The sequence below is a fragment of the Scomber japonicus genome, chromosome 7, assembly GCF_027409825.1.
Source record: "Scomber japonicus isolate fScoJap1 chromosome 7, fScoJap1.pri, whole genome shotgun sequence".
NCBI classification, from domain to species: domain Eukaryota; kingdom Metazoa; phylum Chordata; class Actinopteri; order Scombriformes; family Scombridae; genus Scomber; species Scomber japonicus.
The window spans coordinates 22938836-22962072 of record NC_070584.1 but is presented as its reverse complement, the minus strand read 5'-3'; the positions used below and the strand labels follow the sequence as shown (position 1 = coordinate 22962072).

At 38.7% G+C, this 23237-nt stretch overlaps 2 protein-coding genes across 2 annotated transcripts; one reads left to right on the top strand and one right to left on the bottom strand.

Moving 5' to 3' along the window:
* The first annotated feature begins 3512 nt into the window (after nt 1-3512).
* On the top strand, nt 3513-5773 carry LOC128361604 (angiopoietin-related protein 3-like). The gene is made up of 4 exons (XM_053322125.1): nt 3513-4063; nt 4386-4496; nt 4614-4701; nt 5338-5773. The coding sequence occupies exons 1-4, from the start codon at nt 3578-3580 to the stop codon at nt 5364-5366; spliced, it is 714 nt and encodes a 237-aa protein (XP_053178100.1). The 5' UTR covers nt 3513-3577; the 3' UTR covers nt 5367-5773.
* A 1333-nt stretch (nt 5774-7106) lies between these two features.
* LOC128361597 (dipeptidyl peptidase 9-like) lies at nt 7107-19640 on the bottom strand. Its single transcript, XM_053322115.1, has 21 exons — nt 19493-19640; nt 17335-17425; nt 16302-16546; nt 15573-15685; nt 15055-15228; nt 14125-14293; nt 13919-14029; nt 13663-13791; nt 13408-13469; nt 13186-13286; nt 12845-13022; nt 12584-12743; nt 12279-12358; nt 11474-11644; nt 11239-11374; nt 10960-11105; nt 10562-10708; nt 10022-10174; nt 9602-9744; nt 9219-9330; nt 7107-8453 (listed from the first exon to the last, which is right to left on the bottom strand). The coding sequence occupies exons 2-21, from the start codon at nt 17388-17390 to the stop codon at nt 8361-8363; spliced, it is 2679 nt and encodes an 892-aa protein (XP_053178090.1). The 5' UTR covers nt 17391-17425; nt 19493-19640; the 3' UTR covers nt 7107-8360.
* Between the last annotated feature and the right edge of the window lie 3597 nt (nt 19641-23237).

The window sequence follows — 23237 nt, the reverse complement described above, 5'->3', positions numbered from 1 at the left end:
CCTGCATGAACTGATTTATTTCCTTTTGTGGGTGGCTCAACAAGCTGTAGACACAACTTATTTACATATTATTACCAATCAAAGGAAAGAACAGCTTATTTACAGAATATTACATTCGACATTAGGCTACATCTGCATTCATTTGGAGTCATATTTTGGTCTCCTTTTTGACCTGTTTTGGTCTCCACCACCACCACCCCTAAAAATATCTGGCTCTTCAGGTGTTAAATTCTCCTCTGTGTTCAGCACTGTGTCTGTTTATAGCGGCAGGTAGCGGTCAATGGGTTTATTGGAGGACTCTCACTAAAAACAGCTGCTTGTTGCTGCTGAAAACAAAGTTGATGAACAAAGTTAAGAGAGAACCGAAACTGTAAAGCTGTGGGCAAAACACACTAGGAGAAACAGAGTGTGGTGGTGACTCTCTCTGTATTTGTCTTTACAAGCAACACATAGTCATTTAATTCATTTTCAATAAAAAATGTTTTGATAAGAGCAGTTTTAGGCTTTATTTTTAATATGAACACTAACTCAATGGTTTCCTTGTAATACCAAATGCTGTTGCTGCTGATTACAGTTTCAATTTTTAATTTTTCTGGCTCTCATAAACCGTCTGCACCAAAAAGAGCCTGAAATGGCACAGTGGAGTAATTGAGTCAAGCCAGGTTTTATGTATATATACATATACACAGAGGGCCTTTACAGTCCTCTGTCCTTAGACCCTCGATTTGAATAAGGACCACTCACCCCTAAAAACCCTGGTGTGACTGGTAAGGACTTTTACTACCATGTATTGTCAATTCAACATGGAAAGAATTAAATATGGTTGTTTAAGAGGTTTAAATTGTGAAAATGAGCTACTATAACACGTAACAGACACAAACATTTACTTTAAAATGTTTGTGATTGTGATTATTTGCACTTCAGTAAGTAGTAAACAAACCAAAACTGAAACTGAAAAGAAAAAATGGAGTGACAAAGTCATGAAATGAATAATATAAATTGTGTCAGTGAGACAATCTGAACATGATCCCACCTGAACACACCTTCATACTGGACTCTGTTTCTGCTTGATGTGTGGGTAGAATTAGTGTAAAAACATAATAAGTTGACCTATTAAGACTCCAAAGTCATTTTTAAGTTAGCCAGTCAGTCAAAGCAGTGATATTCACATTATCTCTACAGGAAAAGTAGACTACAAATGGCCATGTGTAGATGATTTGAGTAAATACCATTTTATTACTTATCAATGTGTGTGTTCTCCCTGCAAATGGGATTTATTAAACTGTTAATGAGACTCAGATCAACTTGTGAATCTTCTTAATATATTGCAGTTCGAAGATGATCCACACATTAAAGTGATGACTGATTATCACCAGATGAGCCTCACACATCAAAGACAATTGGACCAACAGATAAAACTGCTGACAGTGACAATAAAATCATAGAAATAACAAGATTAACTCAGAGAGTTTCATAACTGGTTTGAGAACATCCAGACTCCAGATACAATTTCAAAGATTTTTTTGGGACAACCACAACCACAAATGTAAATCAGGCTGATTTTATACAAACACTCAGATCTTCCTTGTATCAACTGTTCAGCAGTTCTCTGCATCATAATCACACATTTAATCCGACTTACAGGAAACAGCTGTTATTGTATTAGGGCCAAAGGCTTGGACATGCAAACTGCAGCGTCCAAGCACAACCTCATCTACAAGTCGTACATTGTGTCCTAAATCCTGATAGAGCTGAGTAAGGATGGAAAACTGCCTCGTCCTGCCTGACTCTGGATTGTAGACTCTGCAGACAAAACGCCTGCCCCGCCTCACGGCATCTGAGGAGGTTTAAGGATACGTGCAGAACAGCAGCCTGCAGCACAAATACGTGCATTGGGTCACCAACATCAGGGAGCCGTCGTGCGTATTGCGTAATGTTGGAGCACAGACCTTACCAGCATTTAAATTAATTACAGGTGAATGTCCCGAAGCTACATTAGGAATGCAAACAAATCAAATCATGTATCCTGGTCTACATTTCAGACAACTGCCCATGTTTGTTTTATCTTACTGTACTACTTTGAAACTGTACAAAATGTCATGGAAGTATTGATCTTCTTTGACTTTCATTTGGAGACATAGCATTTCTTTTCTTCAATATTAATAAACAAAAGTGCAAATGAGCTATAACACATTAACATTAACTTATATAAATGCTTTACATCCCATACACATATGTGTTGCTTAAAAATGCTTTAAATAGTTAATTGATTATCTAAATAGTTGCTAATTATGTTTGTTGATCGGTCAATTAATTGATCATAATAACAATCATCATTTTAAATCTACATAATTTTAGATTTAGATTAATGTTTAAAGGGGTATTTATAAGTCTGCATCTTTACCTACACAATGGTAGAATTTGTAAAATACTTCATAAAAATTCTTTTTCTGATATAATATTACAAAGAAAACACAGAGTGTACCAAAGTGTATGTGTGTGTGTGTGTGTGTGTGTGTGTGTATGTGTTTTCAGTGTTTGGTGTGCCATCTGTACCTCATCAGTACACCACGTGCCTTGTGTCTGGGTGTGTGCATGCATGTGTGTGATTGTTGGATTTTGCAGTCGGGAATGAGTCAGGAATGAGTGCGTAAAAAGGCCTGAAGGTTGAACTTTCCCCTACTTCTCACAGTGGCTCCTGGAACTCTAAATGTTCTCCAGCATTCCTCATTCATGCCGAAGACAGGCGGCTCCACTTCACTCACTGACATCAACATATGTATTCAAGTATCTGATTTATTTGTCAGGTCAAAGCTACCACATCTGACAAGTGAGAGGTGTCATTGTTTTATTATTTAGGATTGTACCTCATTGCATCATGTTGTCATTTTATTTCCAATGAATCATGAGTTTTAGCAGCATTTACACAACTCATATTTCAAAATTAGAAAAAGAACAAGAAACCTTTTTAGATGTTTTTTTTTTTTAAAAAGGGAAACACTGACGATAATATTCATCTACATTGTGTTGGAGATGTAAACTGTGATTTTTAGGGAATAGAAATACATGTTAAAGTTGTATGTACGCTTAATTAAAGACTGTATTTATGAAAACAGTTTATGAACAATTAAGGACTGTCAGATGTGGTTGAAAGCTCTGAAAGCAAACAAGTAAACTCATTTAAACTTAATGTTTAGTTGTAGAAATGTGGTACAAATATATTAAACATTTACTGTGAGAAAAATCATGATAATAACTAGTACTGTTTTTTCAATTGTTGGTTGAAAAACTCAATCTGAGCTTTGAAAACAAAACTGAACCATTTCCTGTCCCTTTGTTTTATCAGCGACTGGTTAACCAGTAATTCAGACCTTTCATTGCATCACGGTCCAAGTCCTCTGAAGCCTGAACACGATGAAAGACTTTCCCCGCCCATTCCAAGCTCCAAGCTCCACCAGCCAATCAGAGGAGCCCTCTGCTGCTATAAAAAACCTCCCAGTGCCTCTCAGCAGCACACATCAGACAGAAAGACACATCAGAACCAGCGATCATACCAACAGAGACCAGAGACACAAAGATGAAGACGATTCAGCTTCTCATCCTCCTCTTGACCATTTTGGTGCACACTGCAGCAGCTTTCCCCACGGACAGAAGAGCACTGCTGGGCAGGGAGAAGCATGCCTCCTGGGATGACGTCAACGTGGTGGCTCATGGCCTCCTGCAGCTGGGCCAGGGTCTGAAGGAACACGTGGACAAGACCAAGATCCAGATGAGAGACGTCAACGCCAAGCTGAAAACCTTCAACAGCGCAGTGGCTGAAGTGGAGAAGAAGCAGCAGGAGCAAGATGAAGCTCTGAAGGCCCGAGGTGAAGAGATGGAAGAGAGGAAGAGGCTGGCAGAACAGCTGGCTGAGGAGGTGATGGTGAAAGTAGAGGAGGTGAAGAAGGAGAGCGAGGACATCCACTCCAGGATGGACAGAATGGAGGAGACAGTGAACAAAGTGCTTACAGAGCCAGCACTGGAGAGCAACAACAGCGATGACACAGGAGTCCCGTTTATCCAGGTGAGACAAAAATACAGCTTTCATTTTATTATTTCAACTTATAGAAAACAAATCCGTAGTGATTCTTCTTCAAATAGAAAAACTGACCTGTAAACCCTCTTAAAAAAAGGAATCACTACGGAGTCCATACCCATCAGAGTACATTCAAAGTTTGAACTAAATCTAGTTTTTCATCTTCACAATTTTTATAGAATCTGCAACTGTTTCCCATCTTTACCTCCATAATGAGATTGATATGAAACAATATGAAACAAAGTTGTGACTGTGAGCACATTAAGATGCAGTAAAGCTCATGAGATGCTTTTTATTTTCTCATTTCCAGAGGCTCATGGCAGCTCAGAACAGACGCATCGACCAGCTTGTGGAGAAAATCCAGCAGCAACAAGACAAACTGGATAAGCAGAGTATTCACCTGCAAGCACTGCAAAACAAGGTGAGTTACAGCACATCAACATGTACTCAGACTTTTCAGAGAGGACGTCATTTTCTATTCAAGATAAGACAAGAAGTGATTTTAGGTTTTTAATTTCCTGTTCTGTGATTCCTTCAGTTTGCAGAGAAGAGAATAAAATCACACAGACGGAGAGACGAAGAGCGGGCACTGAGAAGACAAGCAGAGCTGAACAAAACCCAATCAGGTAAGAGAACAAACAGTTTGATGCTTTTTAAGAATTAAAATCGTAATAGTGATGGAGATAAATGGCTGTGACTGAAGATAAGATAAGACTGTTCTTACAAGTGTCAAAGTTAGGGTTAAAGTTCATCTCACAGTAGATCTTTAACAATCACTCAGCATGTAACCTTTACCCTAATTTCTTCTGGCCAGTCCTCCTTAAGAACTGAGGTGTTCAAACAGGAACAGCCCATCCTGAGTCACCATGTGTTCAACTCTTGTAGCTGTTAACTTAAAGTATAGTTAGATAAAACACAAGTGTCTCAACTTAAAATTTAATTTGGATCCACCAGCTGTACACGAGCAGTGACGTAAGAACAGACAGATTCACCTTTACCCCTCAATTTATTACACTTGTCTCGCTGGCACAGCTGCTCACAGACAGTCCAAAGATCATAGAAAATGAGGACAGTGACCTTTACACACATACTGTATGTTTCTAGGTCTGCTTGCTCTGCTCTTTAGCATGCTTTAAATTCAAGTAAGGTGTTCAAAAACTGTAGCATCTGTTTAAAGATTCACCATCAACTTGACGAGTTTTACAGCCGTACTGAACTGATTTCAAGTCATCTAATCAGAGTTTCCTTGTTTTCTTTCTCAGGTTTGGCCACTGACCAAACGTCTCACTGAAGAACATGCTGCTGAAGACTGCTCCTGTCAGCATAAAACAATAAACTGATCCGTCAGCCTCTAAAGAAATGAACAGCAAAAGGACCAAAGTCGGTGAAAATGAGAGAAGTTAAATGTTGAACTAGAGAACTGAGAGCATCGAGCTACTGAAGTGAAACAGACATGATCTGTTTGGATCATCATATTTTTATGCTATGTGTTATAATAACTTCAGTCATATTGACAGTCACATGATTCCCTTTATAAGGGTTTTTACTTGTTAATTAGTTTGTAAAACTTGCTGTGTTTATTTGAACTATGTCTACTTTAATAATGTACAGTTTGTTATTTTGAACATTTACACTTAAATATTTTATATTTCATTTATATGAAGTGGATGAAAATAAAGTTTTTTAAAAGATTAACAATGTGTGACTCTTACATTCTTACTGTGTGCGGAGCCTCGCAGCCCCACAATAAAATAACCCCACCCCCCAAAAAAAACACAACAGATCTTACTCTTATTACAGTTTTAATAACTATATATGGACACTGAATAAAGACAGCAGGGATATTTGGGGTCTTTCAGTGAATGATACTTTATCACTGTGGTTTATTAAACCACTGAAATCTCTTTAAACTAATTTCTCTTACTGGACTAAATACTTTAGATTTAACTCAAGTCCTCTCCCTCAATGTGACGCATTGACAACATTAACAGTCCAAATCTTCAATCCTTCATCACTAAATAAAACTTTGATGCTTTGATGCTTGTTGCATTCTGATTTGTATGTTTATGGCCTTGAATGGTCAGCAGAGAATATTTATTACCAAATTCATTTGAATCAGTGGCTCTTCGTAGCTTCCAGCAGCTTCTGTGCACACACTGTAATCTGGTTTCACATCCCTTCAGTTTCATATTGCTGGTCATTACTTCTTTAACGCTGCTGCTCCCTGCTGATGAAAGGATAAAACATACACACGCTGAATTCAATGATGAAACGTCAGCAAGCTTGTTGTAGTTGCTCCACCATCTTTGGCAGCTTGTCATCAATTCTGTGATCATTTTTAATCTATAGACAGCTTTTGAAGAAACTCTAACACCTTACACAAGTGAAATGATGATGAAGTATTTGGCTGTTTTCCACAATGAAACATAAGGCTAAGTTAATTAAAACTTAAGACTTATAGATAAAAGATCATGATTGTAACTGTGAAATTGAGTTTGCGTAATTATACTTAAAAAACATCAACTGCATTTTTGCTGTCATTATTATCAACACTATATACTGTATATTGATTGGATTATTTGACTACACTGTTCAGTGTCTCTATTTTCACTCTATGAAGAGTTACAAACTGACAGTAAATATGTGAACACGTGATACTCTTTAGTCACAGAAATCTGATTTATACCTTTCAGCTTATCCTGCTGCTATTCTCCCAACAGCTGTGTTGAGGTCATTATTTTTAGTGTAGGTTTTTTTTAATGTTTCCTGTCTGAATTGTGGGGTTGAGTATACATAGTGTTTATTTGAGTGTTGCAGATGAACTCTTTGAGGTAAATTTGATTTGGGCTGCTTAAATAAAAGTGACTGTGTTTTGTTTGTGGTGAGAGGAGACGTCCTGATGAGACCCCTGAAGCTTCCTCACTCCTCCAGCTGAATCTGGTTCATTCATAGATTACATCAGTTTATGTCCAATTTTTATCATGGTTTATCTTCAAAATTGTAAAACTTTTCATTTTTCAGGCTTATTTTCCACACAATAGTCATTGAAACACTTTTTAAAAATAATAAACATTTGGTTACAAGACTTTGAAAAAGTTTGTCCACTTCTGTTTATTTCGTTGATAACTGAAGGTACATTTGAGTAACAAGGCCTTTTATTGTCATAGGTCCTCAGATTCCCTGATATATAGCACAACAGCAGCCACACTTGCGACTCTTGCAAGGCACCTTACTCTGCCAACACTTGTGTCATATATCATTTTATAGGTCATTTTGCTGGCACCAAGGCAAATATGTACTGTGCAAAAGTCATCCGAGCTTGAGACGTCAGTCTTCAGCAGCAGAAGAAAAAGAAGCTGTCAGGAAAATTAAAGCAAGCGACTGAGTGAGACAATGACAGGGCGCTACATTTTTTCCACTTTTTATGAATGCATAAAAATATATTTTTTTATAATTCACAATAAAAATGTGGCATGAAATATTTTTTCTTGTTGATGAGCCATCAGAAGTGTGGCACACCACATAAAAAGTGTTCTATGATAGCACTTCAGCACAGTTGCAAAGCGGAAACAGACAATTATACAAGAAAGAGAATTAAGAGCTTGTTTGGATGCTTTTACAGAGCTTTACGTTCACTTACTTCACTCCAGTGTTTATTCATGGAGACAGGGAATGAAAACTTAGGTGCAGGTATGAAACTTTAGGTCCCAAAAAAACCAAGTGACAGTTCAATAATAATAATAATAATGATAATAAAAAAAGGAATGGCACAAAAAAGTATACAAGAAATCGCTCAAAGTCGCTTCCAAAACCCGGACACGACGGCTCCATTTCAGTACTTTTTGCATCGCTGTTCAGGTGCAAGCTGCAACATTCTTAACATCCGTTAACATAATTTTTACTTTTCCAACATCCACCATCATGACAAGTAAGTCTGTAAGCCTCAGCCCTGTTTGTCCTGGGCAAACAGCGCCCTCTGCTTGTTTTGGGGCTGAAAGGAAACCAGCTGATTTCCCTCAGCTGTAAAATGCAGTGACAGTCTGCTTGGTGATCTTGTTTTTTGGTAATTAAGAAAACATCTGAAGGTTTAGGTGGATTTATTGATGCTTACAATACAGCCGCACCTTTAAGACTGACGAGCGACGACTCTCGAGGTTTTGGCGTAGCTTGCTTTCAGCAGACTGTAAAATCGAGTGATGTGATGAATGTTTGGAGAAAAGGAGGAACGGGAGGTAGAAGACAAGGAGGTGGGGAGGAGGTGAAGATCAGTGTGTAGAAAGGCTTATCAGAGGTTCTGCTGGAGGAAGTGCAGCAGCGTGATCTCATAATGCTCTCCAGACTCCGGACATCTGATGCTGTGTCGCTCGTTGGGATAAACCTAAAAAAAATTAAAAAAAATAAAAACATATCAGCTGGATTCAGTTTATAGTGTTTTCACTCAGTTGAGAATAATTATCATAAAATGTGCTGCTGTAATTTCTGTAGCATTACAAGAAAATATTAATATCGAGGATTCATTATTTTTGATTTGCAGGAAATTATCAAAAGCATTTTCAAAATTATGGCTGAATAATTATTTCCTTTATTGATTTATTTGTTTATTTTCTCTATTCATTTATTTGTGGTTTTGTTCATAAAATATGAAAAAAGATCACTGTTTCGTATATAGCCCAAAACATAACATGAAATGTCTTGTTTTGTCCTGATCAGCAGCCCACAACTGAAAGATCATTCAGTCTAGAAGAAGACTCAAGAAACTAGAAATGATTCACATTTAAGAAGCTGGAACCAACAAACTTACTCCAAACTATTAATCAATTATAGAAATAGTTTGCAGATTCATTTTCTGTTGATTACTCGATCACTGCAGCTCTATGCCGAATTTTTCCAGATTTTCCAGATCCATCTTGAACACTGGAAAAACTGCAGAGGCTGCAGTTCATTGTTCGTTTTTTTGATGCTGAACTGTTGAGCTGACAGCCTCACAAATCAAACCTTCCACTTAGATAATATCTCCTCCCTGACAGGCTCACCCATCTGTCACTGTTGTCTTCATTTAGAGTCATACAAACCCCTCAAGGATATGTTTACATCTATATCACAGTCTAAACTGCACTCAGTATTTATGAGCGAGTCCTCCTACCTGCAGGCTGTACGGCTTCCCCGCCCGGATGAGTTGAGACACCAGGAAGTTAGTGTGGAAAAAGTGCACATTCTCATCTAGAAATCCGTGCAGAATCAGCAGTCTGTTGGGTCTGTGTTTACAGGAAATATGCAGTGTTTATTTTATTTACTCGTGTTTACAGTATAAACACGTTTGTAGCAGGAAATTTAACAGCTAACAGCAAATAAGAAATACAGTCAAACTTCTAACCTGCATTTAAACTACCAAATATTTTACTTTGTAAAATTAACTTTGCAGAAACAGGACTGGAGGCGGATGAAAGAAGACATGTTTGTCTTACAGTTTCTATTGTAATTATATAAAAGCCCAAAGGCAGTATATATTAAAAAGGCAGCTCTCACTCATTGGGGAGTTTGTCAACATGCAGCGCGACAGAGCACGCCTCGTAGCCCTTCTGGTTGTTTTCGGGCGTGTCCAGATACCGCTCTGTGTAGCCGGTGTCATATGCCATCCACAACGTCACCGGAGCTCCTGCAATGGCAACCTGAACACAACACAAAAGTGTTTTATTAATTTCTTATCTAGCTGTCAGATAACTGATCGGAGAGACTGTTGAAAGCGCAAATGATCTAAGCTCAGAGTCTGAGTTGGGAAGAATTTATTGTTTCATTTTACAAGCAATATAAAATAAAGGTCACAAATTCACGTCACTGAACAAATTTTCAACAACCTGTTTCTTGTCAGAGGATGTTTAAACGTTGGACTTCATGCTCGCTTACAGATTAGCACTGAACTAAACAGTAAATGTTCATGCTGCTGACCTTGAAGATGTCGGGTTTGTGGATGAGACCCATGAGGGAGAGGAAGCCGCCGTATGACCAGCCATGGATGGCAACGCGGTTCAGGTCCACAAACTTGTACTTTTCTGCTACATAGTGCAAACCCTCCACCTGGTCGTCAATCTCCACCTGACCCTGGTTGAAGGGGAGAAGAAAGGTCACTCAGCTGAGATTCAGTCACTGTTCATTTACTTTTACATCTAATAAAAAACAAAAACTCAGACAAAAAAAAGTAAATGTATGCATAAAAACTGATTCCCATCATATTTGTATTTATCAGTGTATTAATTGATTTTATAAATGATGCATAAGGGTGCATGCATCATTTTTTACTTTCTGCTTCCCAAGTGTTCACAACATTATAGAAAGAGTGCAACATTTCGAGCCCAAATTAGTTATGAAGAGAGCCAAAATTGGGTTTGAAATGTCTATTTTTAAATGTTACAAAGCAAAAATATTTTTAAAAATGGGCATTTCATTTTATAATTTTCTAGGCTGATGGATGATTTATGTGATGAATACCATTTTGTCCTTCACAGCTCCTTCAAACTTGAGTCCCCGCTGACAGGAGCCTCGCCCATCAATGACCATCACAGCGTAGCCCAGAGACGCCAGTGTGCTCAGCCGCAGGTACTTCACACCTTTATACGAGTTATTCACTAACTGGACCTGGAGGAAAATGAACATGAATGTTTATAACACTGAATAATAAGAAGAATAATGATATGAAGAAATATTTCTGATCCTGATTCTGAGCTATATTCAACTGTCTGTTTCTCTTCCTGCTGCAGATATGCGTCCCGCTAATTGACTAACGTGCCTGAAAACTTTTTTTTAACATAAGAGAAGTCCTTTCACCTGTTCACCAGCTTCTAAGGTTATACTGCATCAGTCTAATATGAGAGTGGAAGAGATCAAACCTGAGGACCGCCGTAAACAAAGACGACGGTGGGATGCTTCCTGCCGGGAACGAGGTCGTGTGGTTTGTACAACATGCCATACAGCTCGAAGCCTGACTTCCCTGTGAAGCTAAAGATCTCTGGAGGAGTGTAGTCGAATGGAAAACCTGGAGACAAACAGCAGGCACATAAGAAAAGATTAACTCGGCTAGCGCAGTATGTACATAGTCACAACTCAACGTCATATCACCAAAAAACAGAAAATAAACTCTACTACTCTCGAACAAACTGTTTCAGTACCAGAAGATTCCATCATGCTTGCCCAGAACTGAGGCTCTTTGTGTAGCGGGTCGCTCTCTGAGCCCATCAGCTTGTAGATGTGCACGCAGGGTGGGGTGGTCAAACTGCTGTAATGGCTGATGAACATGTCAAAGGTCTGTGAAGAGGGAGAAACAAAACAGGGCAATGAAACACAACAATAAAACATTTCAGATGGACCAAACACACATCTGTGTGTGTGTGTGTGTGTGTGTACCTGGCTCACGGAGCAGCTGTGGGAGAAACCAGGTTTGGTGAGTCGGACGATTTCACCCGGCGACTCGTAGCTCACCACATACAGGTGATGCTCCAGAGGAGAATCCTTCGTTCCCTGGAAGTAAACCTGCTTCGCTTTCTCATCCACCCAAATCTGAGGACTGGACGAACGCTGCACCAAACACCACAGAGAAAGAACATAAAGACTGATGGTGATTTTTGTTAATACAGAAGGTAAAAAAACATCTTGTTTTGAAGTTAGTGTCTCCATTAATTCAATCATTTACATCCATACCTGTCTTATTCCTTTCTTAGTTTGTTTTTATCCACGTCTACATCTTGTTCTTTGTTATATCATTCTTTTTAGTTTCACTTTGTTAATGAACAAAGTCTGGAATAATCTAATCCTAATCCATTTTAAACATACCTAAAACCTGTGGTTCAATACTCTGCATATCTTGAAACTTCATTTTTGTGAATTTTACACTGACAATTCTTTTGCCTCACTCTTCACACTGACATGCATGTGATATGATGGGGGCTTTCACAACAGAAAATATACAGTCTTATGTACAGCATGAGCATTATAAGACTTGACAATGCCCTAATTTCACTTCCTGTTGCAGCAGCTCTGAAAAACACACACATGAACTGCTCTATCAAATACGTGTACGTGCGTCATGTAGCACATCTCAAATCTAATTTAAAACACAGTTTACTGGTAAGTGGTTTTGGTGGTTTATTAGCGCTGCACTACACACTGTTAAATATCAGCGACCTTTAGCAGATATGAACTCAGGCTTTACCTTTGCTCCGTGATTGGCCAACACCTCCCAATCCCCACTGGTTATCGTCACCTCCTCTTTCACTGGACACTTAAAATCATCTGGTGAGACAGGAGAGAGAGGAGAGGTGTCATGTAAGTGGATTAATGGATAGATCAGATGGACTTTTTTTGGACACACAGGAAACAACAAAACCAAATTTCAATGTCATTGCATGAATAATTTTAAAATAAAATAAGATACAGACTCAAGTAGGATACAGCTGTACAATCTTAAATCTCTTAAATATGGCACAGATCAAGAACTGTGACACTGAGCAGTGATACCTTCAGAGTGCTTGTAGCCTCCGGCCCAGCTGTAGCTGCCTCGCTGTAACACTGATGTGATCCTATACAGGTGGCAGAAGCCTGTTTTGGATTCATTTACTGTGATGAAGGTGATCTCGTCATCACTGGTTTGGATGAATGGATGGAAGATATCATGAACCTGCAGGACAAACAAATGGTCGGTATGTTCTTTTTTTCCCCACTTAAAGCTGTATTCAGATTTTAGACTTTAATCCGTCTTATTTGGCGCAGCCTGCTCACATTGATCCAGATGTCACTGGCCTCTTGGTAGATAATGAAGGGCTGGATTGTATCACCGAGGGCCTCCAGGCTCGCCTGCCTGCTGGCCTCATCCTGATTAGCAGGAATGAAGAGTGCCGGAGGAAGCAGGACCAGCTGGAGATGGTGCTGCCGTCGGTCCATCATGACTGCCCACGCACTGACACACAGACAGAGAGGAAGAGGTGTGACTTGTGTGAATAATGTTACCTTATTTCTGGATTTTGAAGAATCTGGAGCATGGTGAGGTTTTAAGGTTACGTGGTTTTAATTTTAAAAATCACAGGATGTTTTCTTTTCTTCCTGTATGTGAACAAACTCACTATTTGCCGTCCTTTGTCCATCCGGCTCTGGTGATGTATTCAGCACTGGGGAACAGGCTGGTGAAGGGAACCGGCAGCTCCTTTTCCTGTGTGCTGACAATCTGAGGGAGAAACAACACCAGGCTGATCTCATATTTCTGAAGAACTTTCTGATTAACAAAGTTCTGTTCATAAAAAAACAAGTACAATTTAGGAAGTTTTGTGGCACTGATGAGCACTCACTTTGCCGAGACTGTCTGTCTTGATTTCTGCTATTTTGAGAGTGATATCAGGATTCTTGCTGCCTGGAAATGAATAAAACTCAGTATCAACATATTAACTCACATCATGAAACCTTACTGATAATAACAAGAGACAGCGTCAACCTTAGAGTTTTTAAGTAACGTGTTTATTAAATGCTTTTCTATCAAAAGAAATAAAACAATGCATCAAATATTTTAGATGTAATAAATATAAATCTTTTCAGCGTGTGTTTACCTGCACGTGGGTATCGATAGATGTCTGTTTTACGTTCCTCCAGAGCTGGAGATGGGACATGGATGATCTCAACCTCGGACTCATCCACCTCCTCGTACAGAATCTGCAGAGTCTTACCGCCGTCTGAATCTGAGCCAGGAAGAGGAGATCAGTAAAACCAGGCAAAGAGAAGGCACAGAGTAGTAGAACCAGTCAAAGAACAATATAAGCAAGCAAGTATCACAAACAACGTCTAACTTGTGTATTCTTTGCTCACCTTCTTGAGCCGCTGGTGACCACCAGTATCCAGTGAAGCGATCAAATTCTTCTTGAGAGACAAACGTAGCTATTCCAGCAGATTTAGGATCCTCTTTTGGATTATCAATACCTAAAATGAAAACACAGAAAAAGTCAAACACAGTAAACAAAAATGACTAAAGTATCACAGTATGTCTGTGAGAATCTGTCTGCTCCAATCCTGACCTTTATGGCAGAAGGTGAGCCTCCTCTCTTCACCCGTCTCAATGCTGGTCACCCAAATGTCATTGTTGTTGATAAAGCCGATAAAGTTGGGGTCTCCGGGGCTGATCTTGGGGTCCATGCGTGTGCCTGAACTCTGGCTCTTTATCTCTATGGGGTTCATAGGAGACGTCTGCACAAACACAAATACAGAATGGAGGACAACTTTGTCATTAAAAGAGAAACAGACTTGTAGCAAAGCAAACAGTGAAACACAAAACAACAACAATACGTTAAATTGACACTGGTAATTCTTTACTTTTAATTCTTTAGTCTAATTGACAAGGATTTGTTTTAACCAGGAAATCTTTTGAGATACATTATCTATTTTACATGAGAGACTGGGCCAAAGCAGCAGCATAAAATAGTCGTAACATATCCATAGATTCTGATTTATAGCTTCAGATAGTATCACTCATGCCTATGTATTTAACGTATTCAACGTATTCAACGTATTCAACAGGCAGAATAGAGTCAACTTTTTTTTTAATGGAACAACCAATATTCTTACTCAGGGACTCTTGTTATGCATCATGTCATTTAAATGCCCAAAATCTCACATTCTGGCAAAGGAATTGTTATCAGCTCTAATCTTTTCAATCTCTGCAGGTCTGTAATTGTCACTGGACCATGCAAGAACCACTCGTTCTTACAGCAGATGATTATAATGATGAAATCTCATGAACAGGCGATATTCAACAGGCTTAAATGAGCAATTTATGACAAGTTCAAGAAGTTAAGAGAATTTCTTGAATCTGATTTTGAACACTTGTATGATCAAAGCTCAGAGGAAAAAAAAAAGAGTTTTGAGATACAAATACAAAAATGTTCTTGCATGACTCCCCTCTGTCCTACGTGACAGTGAAATTCTTTCTTAGCTGCATGTTAACTCACAGTAAAGGTGTTGTTTCCACCGTCGCGGCAGTAGTACAGACTGCTGTTGGCTTGGAACAGGAAAAGGCCGCTGGGATGGTGGTAGTCATATGAAGTGATGCCAGACACCCCCAAACGCTTCCTCTCTCGCAGCAGCTCCTCCTCTCTGGAGAAGCCCCCATGGTGAGGGCTGGCCTGAGGTCAGAGGTGACAGGAAAACACACAAAGTGACGATGCTGGCCAACTGAGATCAAGGTCAAAGACAGTTTGTTCAGGGCATGTAACACAGATAGGAAGTAAGAAAATATTAGCAGACTAAATTAGAGAGAGAAGCCATGTACTAATAAATAAACCCTCTTATCTTCATTTTTCAGCGGTGAAAACATCTGCTCAATAATAAATACTTTGTCTTAAGGGGGAAATTTATAAGAGGAGCATTAAGCTCAATGGGGAAATACACCAGTATGAAGGTACTGGGATAGGTTTAATCATGTCAAAATGTCGGACAGTGGAGGGAGAGGACTGAAAATCTTCCTCACCTGAAAATGATCCAGCATCTGTTTCCATGACAAAACCAGTAGAGCATCTTTGCGGACCTTCTTGGGAATGTCGGAGTAGAGTAAAGTGTTTTCCCTGCTGGCATAAGGCATTCCTGCAACGCCAGAGAGGACAAACAGACTGTGAAAACCACGTTAAGCTAACCACTAAACCACGCTTTGCTGAGAAATCTAATTACTGGCCATAAACAGTGACTTCCAAGAAGCTCAACCTACAGCATGTGTCTAAAAACTGGTTTGTTTTCTTCCTCTCGCTGCATGATTATTGAACACTGGTGCAAAATGACAGCTTTAGAAAGCTTTGTGCAGTCCACAGGAATAAGAAACATACTGCTCTAAATAGCCATTTTAAAATTAAAGTGTTTTGAATGTTTTTCTTCATCGCCCAAGTTGCTGTATTTATATTTGAGAAGCAGTAAACATCTAATCACCTACACAACTACAGCATGTAGTGGATAAAGCTTTAAAAAGCTACCAGGATGTGTGGTGGACTGTGATGGGTAACCCTAAAGGAGCAGAATACAGGCATCACTATACACTGTCAACAACTGAGCCACCATGGAAACAGGTGGCATCCAAGCTGGCCGCTGCTAAGAGCAACGAGACTGATCTGGTTTTCATTCATGTTTTAGTATTTACTGTAACCTGGCAGAAGTTTGGCAAATTTGCCACTTAACACGTGCTAATTCCTCTTTCGGTTCCCCAGCTCACCAAGGTAGAAGATGCGATGAGAATGAGGGCTAGTCTCATCCTTCGGGACGAAATGGAAGTCATGTGGCGCCTTGCTGATGATCACGCCTGTGTTCTTGCGGCTGTTGTGAATGATTTTCCGTAGGCCGTCCCACGTGTGCTTCTCCACCTGGAAGTGGGAAGGATTCACATCCTCCATCTCCACCACCTCGGTGCTGTCTGAAAGTTCGTCCACACCCATCATGCCTGCCAGTGTCTCTCTGACGCTGTGGATGGACATTCAGAGTCAAAACGATGAACTAACAATGACCACCTGCCAAATAAAGCTCCATCAAGGTTTTCATTTGTCTACATGCTCTTTTTCCATTGTTGCTCTCGGACTGTGACCATTTTCCCCCTCACTCCCTCATATATCACTATTTTTAAATCCCTACTGAAGATCCACCTTCACAGAACTACTTTATCAAAAAATTATTATTCATTCCGATTTCACATTTTCTGTAAAACAATTTGGTCAATTTCTGTTGTTTTTAAATGTGCTCTATATAAATGGCTGGTAAAAACATTTTAAAGAAATTATAAAATGTTATTGAATAGGAAATGTATGGCTCAGTAGGGCTGCAACTAAAGACTATTTACATTATTGATTTCTACTCCATTAATCAACTGTTCTATAAAGTGTGAGAAATGGTGAAGAGTGCCTGTTATTATTTCTTAGAGTTCATTGTGACATCTATAAATGTCTAATTTTGTCTGATCAATGTCCAAAATCCATATATTCAGTTAACTAACATCAAAACTTCAAATCTGTGAATGCAAGAAGTTACAACAAACAGATTTTCTGCATTTATGCTTAAGAAAAACAACCTCTGACTAAAACAATTATTTGATTATCAAAATAGTTGCGCATCGATTTTCCTTCTTATAAAAAGTCCAGTTAGAACTTTTTAAAAAAGGTCCAACTATAACTCAATTTAATTCAAATTACAGAAAATGTACTGAAGTTGAAAACTGAATGAGGTTCTAGCAGCTGTGAGTGAAAAATATTCCATACCTGTCCTGGCCGTCTTCTGTTTTGTCTTCAACTTTCAGCCTCTTTACTCTGTGCATTAACCGTTCAACGACCCTGGACCAGAACTGGCACCCTGGAGGGTAAAAAGCGAAGACATGAGAGGATTGTTCACAGTTAATAGAAACTAAAAGACATTTACATGACAGGCACCTGCTCTAACTAACACATAAATTAAACTGAATAACTCTGTAGATAAAGTACATCTCGTCCTATGCTAAGCTCACATGCTATCAACCGTTAAACTGTTGCTGTTACTGAGGTAGCGGCCCCGTTCAGGGCAGGTGTCTCTGAGCTGCTTCATCAGGAGCTGCTAATCTTCAGTCGACTGCCGGCACACTTTCAGCTGTGTGATCCTGACATAGACTCTCGCTGTGTGTGACTCAGCTGCGTGATTCACCCGTGTCACGACTATGGCAAATGTTACACTGTCACTCCACATTTTACTGGCATAGATGGTTTGCTCTAGGCTGAATAGGAGGCTGCTCTGTTGTCCTCATGAAGTGCAAATTCTGCCAAAGTTTGTTCCCAGAAAAAACGACAGCAGTTCATGTGTTAAAAGACCTACCACAAACACAAATCTCACAGGTTTGACAAAAGCTGACTACAGTGTCTGAGTGTCACGATTAAAGGAATAACCTTTAACAGTCTTAACATGGCGGACAAATCACTGTCACAGAAGAACATTTACTGAATCTGCAGGTACTTCACTGACAAACATGACTAAAACTGAGTGTGAAACATTGATATTTGTTCATCTCGACCATAAACGACCACCTGTCCTCACGTGACCGAAGTCAAAGTACAACTGAGTCATCTCCACGACACCTGTGCAAACTTCATCCAATGATTAAAACCATGTGATGCAGTTAAAAGTTTAAAATTTGTTTTTGTCAAATGATCTATTTTTCTATATTATATTTATTCAGTTATTAAAGCATTTATAGAGTCACAAGTTAAGTTTTATTGTGTGTGTAAATTACTTTTAACTAAAGCTGTGTTTTAAAGACCTATACAAATAAACATTGTGAACAATAGATGTTACCATGTTACCTTTTATCTGTCACCCAAATGTTGGTCAAACCTCAAGAAATTATAACTTAATTATTGCTCTCATAAGTTGAGATGAATCCCATTATTATTGTTATTTTCATTATTAATTCATCAAATGTTCATGCTGACACTTTCAAAATGTCTTACTCTGTCTGATAAACAGTTTAAAATTGAAATATATTCAGACTAAAATGATCTGATCATCAAAACATCTGCTGATTAATTTTCTGATGTTAACATGTCAATTGAGTACACAAGCATCAAATGTATCTAAACAAAATTCATTGTTCCTTCCTTTAACCAAAAGGAAAGAGAAAGAAAAGAGGAGAGAACGAGCAACCACAAATGGTTTCATTGTGAATAATGGACATTAACATGTTATTACTTAGGATCATTGGATGAATTATACTATTATATTATTACTGCTCTCATAACTTGTGATGAATCTCATTATTCTCAACATGTTGTGGACTAAATGATTATTCAAATAATAAAATATTTGAAAAACTAAATGTTAGTGGGAGGCAACCCATATTTGAATTATATGTTGCTAACTGTGAGGGAAAGATTTTTGTTCTTGTCGTTAAGAGAAAGCAAGAGAGAAACAACACTGAAACATTGTTTTTGTACCAGCACCTGTGCATCTGAGCCTGGTCCAGTTTCTGTTTCTGTTTGTATCTGAACAACATGCAGACTCATGCTGCACAATGGGCCTGAGTACAAAAGAAAGAACACACCCCATACTAATAAGACACTGACACTAACCTCCCTGTCCTTTCTCCTTCACATCTTTGAACATATAAATCCCTGACATTATGCTTTTAATTTATGTATATTACACGTTTTCTAACATCAGATTTAGTGAGCTAGTTTCCGCTCTGGCACATCGGCTCCTCTGGACTCTTTCTAGCTTCATCAGCTGATGTGTCAACTTTAACAAACCCTCATTATTCTTTAATTAAAGCCCACTATGTTTATGTTTCTTAGGAGCTAACACATTAGCCGCCCATTAAACAGGAACTAGCAGCTCGTACTTTAACTCACATAAAACACATCAAAACGGTGAAACACGGATTCATTGTTAGCTTACACGTTCAGCCCAAACACCTTGGATGCGTTTCTCCTTTTTGTCGTCTTTGTTTAGGGTTGAATTCAGCAGTCAAGGTCGGGATAAATAGCTGAAGTTACTCTCAGGTTAGCTTTGCTGCTAATATGCTAACAACGCGGAACTAGGTTGTTGGGAATCAGACGTTACAAGATTACAATCTTTAACCCGGATATGATCCCGTTTTTTTGTCCTAGGATGGTGAAGTTATGACCCGCCCTACTTTCCTTCTGATTGGCTAATACTGACATTCTTACCCTGACTCTAACCAATCACACTCCTCATGTTTAAAGAGAAGACAACGAGTACTAGCCAATCAGAGTAAGTGTAGAGAGGTTAATGCCCTCGCCATCCTAGGGATAAAACTGTTACCCTTTCAGACTTTTATTTGCATTAATAGCTTTAAATTACAGCCCGGTCTATACTGGATTTTTGGGGCTGGTGGCGATACCAATATTAGCGAGTAAAAAAATCGGATATCAATATATTGGCTTTTATGTATAGAATATAAAGATAAATATGAAGGTAGATTTGTGTCTTTATTATTCAATCCAATTCACTTCAATCAAAAATAACTTTTTCAATCAAAGAAAAAAGTGTTTGAATGCCAAAAAGTATTTGAGACCCCAAAAAATGCATTTGAACACTTTTTTTTTTGATTGAAAAAGTTTTTTCGAGAATATTTTTTTGATTGAAGTAATCTTTTTTGTGTTTGGGCCATATTAAGGGTAGGACATTTTTGTCTTTATTATTCAATTCAAAACAGTTACTTCAATCAAAGAAAACATTTTCAATCCAAAAAAAATCATTTGAACACTTTTTTTATTTAATTGATTTTTTTTTTCGAAGTCGTTTTTTTTGATTGAATCATTTTGACACAAACATCCCGCAGTGGGCGGATGCTTCCCCATTGGTCAGATATGTTTGAGTGACAAGTGTCTACACCAATGACGTCTTTCTAGAACAAGCAAGTCGCCAGCAAACAGTGGTGGAGTTGTTGGTAAGTGGTTGGGGGAGACACAGTGCAGACAGCAAAATGAACTAGAGTAGCTAGTATCATGGCCGTACGGAGCCCCTCTGGTGACATGTGAATTTTTTTTTTATAATAATGCGTTATGTATTTCGTGCCCAGCAGATACTAGTGGACCACTAGTATCTCCTGGCCACTAGTAGTGGTAAACTGCATGGCTGCATGCGAGTGTAATACCTGAGGGATCCAGCAGAGGGCGCGTATTGCTTTGAGCAACATTAAAGGACACCCTCATTCATTCATTCATTAGCCTGACCGATTGAATGAAGTTTGTCTTATTTCGTCTTTCACTGAAAAACTCCATTTCTGGTACAAGTCCCTCATAACAATGGTTAATATTTACAAGTGTGTTGGGTGAATGTAAACGTATATGTGCTCAGGGACCTATTTGTTATGGTATCACTCCAGCTGGTGAATGATGAAATCTATGACATCCCCTAGATCACTAAACTTTTAATAAGTTATTCATACTAACTCAGTTGTCTTTGCTCCTGGTGCCAGGAGCCCTGTGCCCCCTGATAATGAAGCAGCCCTACTACTAGGTGACGAACAAGGTGAGCAGCATTGTGTTGAATGACATGTCACATAACATAACTGAAGGGGGTCTGTGGGAATTTATTTTTATTATTATTATTGTGAGAAAAAAGAAAATGGATTGACTCCTTATGAATAGGAATTGATAGTATAGTTCAGTGACGTGCGGTCAGGGGAGGCAGGTGAGGCCGTGCCTCACCTGTTATCATGGAAAAAGACTTAAAAATGAAAAAAATAATAAATGGTTATATTTGTCCAGTGATTTGCACTATAACGTTATTTTCTATCTAACTTTACCAGTTTCGGATTATTTTTAATTCAAAATCGCTGAATTTTCACATGTACTGATCAAACACTGAAAAGAGACGCGCAGTGAGGCAGCAGCGAGGCGAGCCTCACCATGGATTGCGCAATGACTCGGTTTACTGCGCTGGCATGCTATGCAGTGAGACAGTACAGTTGTACAGCTGTCTCTCTGTATGTCGCTATTAACATGTTCAAACACTTTTACTATATGAACTAAATTTCCATAGTGTAGCTGATGATATAATGTACAGTGTTTGTAGCGTGTTTCGTATGCTGAGCAGCATAAAACGGCTGCAAAAAGTCACTAAGTGAGGCACGCAGTTCTCCGGCCTCATGGCAGGGGGCGCTCCTGATCCCAGTGATTCTTATTACGACTCATTAGCTGCAGAATAAGTGACAGTAAACTACAACTCATACAGTCTATGCTACAACTACAGTGAGCTAGTCGGCAAGTAAAGTAAGTAAGATAAGTAAGTAAAGGTAAGACCATAATAACGTTTTTTAAATTAAATGTGTTTTTTTGGTGTGCTACAGTTTGTATGTGTAAAGAAAGCTGATATGAGATTTTAAACATAACCTGTTAACTGCTGCCAATCAAATGGTGAATAAGCTACTCTGTAGGGTTCATATGTTTGTAAATCTGATTGTGATGAAGTCAGTGCCTCACCAGACATGAACCTCACCGCACGTCACTGGTATAGTTAGTTCAAAAATTGCAGCTGATATTATAATTTAGTTTGTGATATTTTATAGCTGATGTTAATTTATTTTAATTGCAGTTCATTTATATTTGTTTATTTTATGTTATTCATTCATATTAAAAGTATTTTCCATTTAAGAATTTTAAGATTACATTTAGACTGTAAAAGACAGTCTAAAGCGCTTTACTTACAGAGGATATCATCTTGCATCAATTATTGACAGTGTTATATTTTCACAGCTCATTTTCAGTAAATACTGTACAGTTAGTATTGGACTACAGGAGTTGCAAGCATGCACAGGTGGAGTAATTAGTTTTGAATGAGTCTGTTGTGCTCTGGAGGTGTGGTTACAGTAATTGTGCATGGTTGGTGCAACCAGTGCCTGGTGATGGAGCCCAATGTGATATCTTTTCCTGGGGCCTAATATCCCTCACGGCGCCCTGCAAATGGTTCATGATTATTTAAAACATTAGCATGTATTTCCAAATAGATGCTATTTGGATAAACTGTCTGCATATCGAGAATCCAAATGTGTGGCACTTTCTTGCCTATTAAAACTTTTAAAAATGACATTATCAGTCCTACAGCATTTTTTTTTCTAAGGACAGCAAAGCCATGACCCGACCTTCTCTGATTGGCTTACCCTGATATTCTTACCCTAACCACTAATTAATCTCATTCCTCATGACTAGAACTACCAAGCCCATCCAACGAAGGCAATGAGTACTAAACAATCAGAGGCAGAGTAGGTCAGGTCTTGAGTTTGTCATCCTGCAGGGAAAACACTTGGCAAACAGTGGTGACGGGGCTACTCAGCATCATGTGAACTTATTTGGGGAGGGCTTGAATGTACCAGATGTTCATTTATGTGTAAAAGTTCCACACTAGCTTTAAAGGATAAATTCACATTTTCCAAGTCTGACATTGAAATAGTTTTTTCCTTGCCATAATCATGTTTTCCTGTTCATCCTGGCCATTAGATCTCTCTATAATGTACTTTCAATGTAAGTGATGGGGGTCAAAATCCACCATTCTTCTGAGCAAAAATGTGTATAAAAGTTTATCTGAAGCTAATATGACGCTTCAGCCGTCTAAATTAGTCAAATGAAATAGAGATCTTTTCATTTTTAGTGCCAAAGTCCCTGTTTTTGTTGTTCTT

Bases quoted from the DNA above. Each gene is read 5' to 3' on its own strand.
- LOC128361597 (XM_053322115.1), bottom strand. From the start codon at position 17,390: ATGCACAGAGTAAAGAGGCTGAAAGTTGAAGACAAAACAGAAGACGGC. The intron at 14,294-15,054 runs GTGAGTTAACAT...GTGTTTGTGCAG, and splicing joins GTGGAAACAACACCTTTACT to ACGTCTCCTATGAACCCCAT. The intron at 10,709-10,959 runs GTTTGATCTCTT...ATTTTCCTCCAG, and splicing joins TTGTTTACGGCGGTCCTCAG to GTCCAGTTAGTGAATAACTC.
- LOC128361604 (XM_053322125.1), top strand. From the start codon at position 3,578: ATGAAGACGATTCAGCTTCTCATCCTCCTCTTGACCATTTTGGTGCAC. The intron at 4,064-4,385 runs GTGAGACAAAAA...TCTCATTTCCAG, and splicing joins CAGGAGTCCCGTTTATCCAG to AGGCTCATGGCAGCTCAGAA. The intron at 4,702-5,337 runs GTAAGAGAACAA...TTTCTTTCTCAG, and splicing joins GCTGAACAAAACCCAATCAG to GTTTGGCCACTGACCAAACG.